The sequence below is a fragment of the Phytophthora parasitica genome, assembly GCF_000247585.1.
Source record: "Phytophthora parasitica INRA-310 unplaced genomic scaffold supercont2.47, whole genome shotgun sequence".
Taxonomy (NCBI): Eukaryota; Oomycota; class Peronosporomycetes; order Peronosporales; family Peronosporaceae; genus Phytophthora; species Phytophthora nicotianae.
In genome coordinates, this window is record NW_008649033.1 from 64,352 (window position 1) to 70,351 (window position 6,000).

General features: G+C 48.6%; 2 protein-coding genes across 2 annotated transcripts; both read left to right on the forward strand.

Moving 5' to 3' along the window:
• Positions 1–468: 468 nt before the first annotated feature.
• On the forward strand, positions 469–3,269 carry PPTG_23674 (hypothetical protein; the record flags this gene model as incomplete). The annotated part of the gene is made up of 6 exons (XM_008912377.1): positions 469–577; positions 1,275–1,546; positions 1,916–2,005; positions 2,254–2,469; positions 2,641–2,916; positions 2,968–3,269. 6 exons carry the CDS (start codon positions 469–471, stop codon positions 3,133–3,135), a joined length of 1,131 nt encoding a protein of 376 aa, XP_008910625.1. The 3' UTR covers positions 3,136–3,269.
• A 979-nt stretch (positions 3,270–4,248) lies between these two features.
• On the forward strand, positions 4,249–5,762 carry PPTG_15323 (hypothetical protein; the record flags this gene model as incomplete). The annotated part of the gene is made up of 2 exons (XM_008912378.1): positions 4,249–4,390; positions 4,910–5,762. 2 exons carry the CDS (start codon positions 4,249–4,251, stop codon positions 5,419–5,421), a joined length of 654 nt encoding a protein of 217 aa, XP_008910626.1. The 3' UTR covers positions 5,422–5,762.
• Positions 5,763–6,000: the final 238 nt, after the last annotated feature.

Genomic DNA, 6,000 nt, shown 5'->3' on the forward strand with positions numbered 1-6,000 from the left:
ACCAATAGTGCGGCTGTGACACTGCCACATAGTAGACGGCACCTACTCAAATTTTATCTTCTTCGAAGTTCTGGCCTTCTTAGGAGATAGCGCTACGAGAAGGTGCGCCGTGTTCTCTTGACACTTTGTTGCATCTCCAACAATATTATCGGGTCGGCGTTGTTTTGTTCACCTTTGGGGAAATGGTTAATTTCCCGGTGGAGACTTGTGGGAAAATTGCTTTTCAGGAGGAGACATCCATCATCGTCGACCAGAACGCACACTCAGCCAGAAACACCGACTAGCGGTACAGTTTCATCTCCGAGCAGTTTGTTGTTGTCGGTTGAGGGTGAGAAAGGAGTTGCAAAACTGACAGTGGTTCTTACACAAGCAGTTCGGACAAAATAGTTAGCGTAGATAGAGTCGAGTTCGCATTCTCCAATTTGAGTAGCCTCAGGCGGACAACTAAGCCTTTTTTCAAGCGTCACAATGGTCATTATCGCTGCTCTACGCGCCGTCAAATTCGTTCTGCTACTACCGGAGAAGTGGGAGCATCCGTTAGAGGCCCCAACGTTCGCCAAGGTTCATCGGCGCACTCGTACGGCTGTTTTCGTCACCGGTGTGGGTTCAACGGCAGGAATCAAGTGGAAAATAACACCAAAAGAAGCGGTCGAATGAGCTGTCGACGAGAGCGACGTTCAAAATTGTGGCGGGGTTGCCATGCTACGAGCACCCATCCTCGCGTTGATAAACAATCAGTTTCTGCACGGTCAAGCGATGATATATGAGGGTCAGCAGGTTCGTGTGATCACAGGCATGGGCGAATTTGTCATTGCGGCGAATGAGGTTACGATAATTAAGCCAGTTGTGAACTTACTGCTGCAGCCTTTTACATATTCGGCATCCAAATGGAGTTTAGACGAAATGCTCGACATGCCTAGGGTCATTTGGATTCGCATAACAGGGGTTGGCAGATCATCTGCCTCTACAAACCTTGCTGTTATTCTTGACGGCTACGCTGACGACTCCGAAATTTCGTCTGAAAATGCTCCTATACTCTAGATGAATCCCCGATCAGGACTCCAAGTGGAATTTCCGCTTAAACACTCAATCGACTACACTCACCACATCCACGGAGGTGTCGAACTGGTACCCAGCACTGTGGAAACCTCATTTTGCTGTGTGCCGGACCCCAATCCAGTATCAACAAGAACTCGTCCAGAAAGCGCACAGGCAGCAAGTGGTAATAACGTCGAACGACTATTCGATCCTCACAACGACGATGATAAATTTAGGACGAACCCGACACTACAACTATCAGCGCCCAACCAGCACACCGTTCCATCGATCAGAATCAAGTGGTGCCTTCCGCGCGCAAACGTGCACGCCTCTTAGCACCGGTCAGATAGCAGAAACTCGGAAGCTGAAATGTCTGCCACCATATCGATTCGTCGTGACTCGCAACAACCGGCTGTTGGGCACTTCGCGGTTACAGTTAGAGACAGCAACACGAACGAAGAAATATTGGCTGCCATATCGTATCGACCCGATCTGCAGAGAAGGATTGGTGAGCGATACCTCAACACTGCGTCGCAGCCAACCGCTGCGGAACCGATGCTACAGCACCTCGGACAACTTTCACGAGGCTGAATAATCACGGCGGACACTTTGATTCGTTTCGCGAAATTCCACAAACAAGTTGCGTCACATTCGTACCGAGTGCATCCCAGCAGTACGCCCACCATTCATCACAGCTCTCCACCACCAAGGTAAGAATGCGTCTGAATCTCTGGAAGGTCTCATCACTTCTCGATTTGTTCCATTTTTGCACCTACCCGGGGTGTTGGTGCGGATATACGACGTGCAGTTTGGTAATTGTGGTTTGTCAATCGTGCATCTATTACCTGCTGACGATATGACACGAATGCTTTGGCAGGAGGAAGGAGGAGCCAATATCCAAGCTCCGCCTTCCACCACAGGTGCACCGAAAGCACCACGCGCTGCAGATATTCAAGACGCTGTACCAGTATGTCAAACATTATCCATTTACGCCAGAGAAAAGTTTTCGGGTGACCTACAGTCCACCATTCTTCCATTGGCCACATTAGTTCAGCGTTTGGCAGGATCTATTTATCATTGGGACGTAGAGGACATTCCCTTCCTGGTTTTCTGAATTAATTCCATGTTGGAAACGTATCGCGCGGCAGTGGAATCTCGTGCACTCATTCCCGACGATTTGCTTGGAGGTTTGACACAACCAACGTCGATCTTCAGCATCTCGTCCAATCGGCAAATGAACGAGAAATACGTGTCAAAGTACAAATGAAGCCCGTCAAAAACGACACATCTCGGGCTTCGAAATCAACACATGCTTCAGGACGTGAGGTTACGATCAGCTCAACCGCGATCACCAAAGACATCGACGTCCTAATACCTAGCCAGAACGGCAAGAAACTCTGTATCCGATTCTTATCAGTACGCGGGTGCAAGGTGACGAAAGATTCCCCATGCTACTCAGGTCGGGCTCACTTCAAACGAGAGTCGCTTCATACAAAGGTAAAAATTTTGATTCGAAGACGTTTTGGAGGCCTAACGCCTGAATATCTATCTCTATGAAGATGTTTCGATGACGTCCGGGCATCGTCATTGAAGGAACTGCAGCCCAATGAGGTGACATTCAGTTCTCGTTGTCGTCAGAACGACTCCTTTCAGAACCACACCATTGCGCAGTCAACAAATGGGAAAAGGCGTTACATCAATACGTCTCCAATACCACAACCGGCCGCAACGCAGGCTTTGTCTGCCCACGTCGATGGTAGTATCAAGCGCCAGCTGCGTCCAGCCGTACGCACGCAGGTCCGCCAATCGACATCAACGAAAGGACGTAAATTCAAACACCGGTGGCAATACATCGATCCTCTGCCGGATAAACAACCGGTACGCTCTCTGACTTCAACGAGGGATGGGCAACCAAGCAACTATCTCAAGGCTACCATTTCAACTGAGTCAGTTTGGCCACCACCGCTAGCCATCACCTCCAGCAAAATCATTCGTCAGTATCTCGAAGAAGACTTGTTGCGAGCGGAGGTCGCAACAAGTCGTCGTTTACGTACGCTGGGTTTCCGACGAGTTCCAATCGCGAAGAACACGATTTAGTAGCACAAGCCGCGTTATCAAGAATCGCCGTAGAAAACAATCTCGACGAAGCCAGTATGGCCAAGCTTGTACGTGGAGAAACGCTTGCCGACCCCAGACCAAACAAGACGTTTAGAATTAGCGATGTCCGACAACTGCTTCGAGGCTACGAACATTGTTATCTAGTGATTTCGATAATGGAAAACGGGATCCAATCAAAATGGTTGCGCCCTCCGCCAACTCAACGAGCACCCAAGAATTATCAGTCATGTCAACTCCGTCTGCGGTCAGTTATCCGTAGCATTCGGGAATGTCAAGACAATAATCACTACAGGGTAGTCGCCGATACTATGTTGACTCACTGGAAAAACATTGTTTGCAGACCTTTGGATGCCGTGGTAAAGAAAGACGTGGATCCAGCAATCGAAATTTGCCTTATTCACGTGTTTCGACAAGTCGTGTGCTCCGGAAATTCATTATCTGTATATCGCGACCATTGCTGATCGCATAGAGGACCTATATCATCGCCATCCAGCACTTGACATTCACATCCCCAAAGGTGATGTAAAGTCTGCTTACCGCCACTTAATTGGTCGACCACTAATGCTTTCACTTCTGGTGTACGAGCTGTCATCCACTAGTACATTGGATGGCAGCTCGCACACCAGAAGTAAAAGCACTAGTGGTCGACTTATCTGCCCCGTTTGGTTGGACCGGTTCGCCATCATTCTATGGAGTTTTCGGTCCGGCCATTACTTGGTTACTTCAGATCAATTCACCGGCATCAGTGTCAAACAGTGAAGATGTCGAACCTTTCTTCGGTTTTGAGTGGGTGGACGATCACATTTTAATTGAGCACGATATCAACAATCGACTAGCTTTAGCTGAAGCCGCTTTACGGCATGCCATGTTGGCGATTCTAGGTCCTCGAGCTATCAACAACAAAAAGTTCTCATAGTGAGAGACAAGAATTTCAGCGCTAGGGCTCATTTGGAATACGGTGTCACGTACGGTATCCATGCCCAAACTCAAAGTACAAGAAGCTCTCAATCGCGCCTTAGCATTAACGGACCGGGGAGATGCTACGAAAACGGAGTTGATGAAACTTTTGGGAAGTTTAAGACATGCTTGTTCATGCCTTCAATCAGCCCGTCCATTTTACCCACGGCTTCAACTCCTGTGCAATACCGCCCCAAGTTTGGTCGAATAGAGCTCTCACGCGGAGCTCAAGTAGACGTGAAGTGGTTTTCTCGTATTCTAGAGGACGGTCGCCTCAGTGAGTTACCACTCTCTTTATTTGGTAGTCGCTGTCCTGCTCCTGACATTCATCTCTACATGGACGCATCCAACTTAGGTCTAGCCGTTCTCAATCCAACTAAAAACGAGTACATACAAGTACAATTTGATTCGGATGAGGTACAATGGATTGACAATTCGACTGAACACGACAATCAATTTTCAATTAATGTCCGAGAATACTTCTGCGTGGCTCTCGCTATTTGGATTTGGGGACCAACATGGTGCGTAGACAGTCGCCAACAGACCATATTCGTGAAGTGTTGGAGTGATAATACGTCGGCGGTGTTGTGGACTAACACGCTGAACGCATCGAATCATTTTAGTCAAGAACTTGCGAGATCCATTGGACTTGCCGAGGCAATGTTCAACATTCGTGCACACGCTTCGCATCTTCCTGGCTCATCCAATATTGCTGCAGACGCTGCGTCCCGGGCATGGGTTTCTCCGTTTGCAAAAACATGGACTAATTTTTCTGCTTCATGGTCACAGATAACAGTTCCAGCGAGCTTGAGGCGCATCTATCAGAACTTCTCGACGACCTTCAATCCCAATCACTGGCCCAAAGCTCGCACATCAAGTATTCCAGTATATGGCGGCAATGGCAGCAGTGGTGTGAAAAACTACAATACGCAGTGGGGCTACCACCCGAACCAACACGACACTCGTACCAACTCAGTTTATTCGCCGTCTACTACTGGAAAAACAGGTGGATCAATGAATCACCCGGAAATTCAACTTCTACCGTCCTCGCCAAGAGCGGTCATCTGTCATGGTATCATAAGTGCGTCGTCGTCTACTCTGTTGGGTTGCTCCCCGGTCATCGTCTCGCAACCACAGGAACGCGACGAAAAGAAGGAGCTTCAACCAAAAGAGCACCCGTCACAGTCGTCATTTTGCAAAAAATTCACGGCAGTCTCAACGTCACCAACCAGCACAGCAGCGTCATTTGGCGGGCTGCCGTCCTGGGCTGGTTCCTTCTTCTCCGGAGATCGGAATATCTTGCCCTAGGAAACAAGGTGCACCAGTTCGCTCTTAATGCAGCAGAAGTCAGATCCTTCCAGGTAGACGGAACTCAAGCAACAAGCTTCGGAGAAATTCAGTTTGCAGTGATTCGATTTCGCGGTGACAAAACGGATCAGTTTCGGCAAGGAAACACCAGAGCCATCGGAAGGTCTGGAAGACCTTGGATTTGTCCGATTCATGGACTGTGGTATTTATCCTTACCTCACAAAAATATACGGCTGCCCTGAAACAAACCGCAATGCTCATTGGATTCCGACAATGTCGTACAGGTTAGCTCCATAGCCAAGATAATCAAGGAGGGAGCAGCATCCGTCGGGGAAGATCTCGCTAAATATGGAACTCATTCTCTACGAAGTGGAGGTGCTACGTTCAGCGCAGGTATTGATGCCGACATAATCAAACAATTTGGCCGGTGGAAATCTGACGCGTACCAGAGGTACGTAAGACTCAGCAATCAACAACCCACTCAACTCGCTAGCGCCATGGTCAACTCTATGAATTTCGCGGTCAAACGCAATGGGCAATTTCAACGCCAAGCGGTGAGGGACTGCCAAATACACTAAG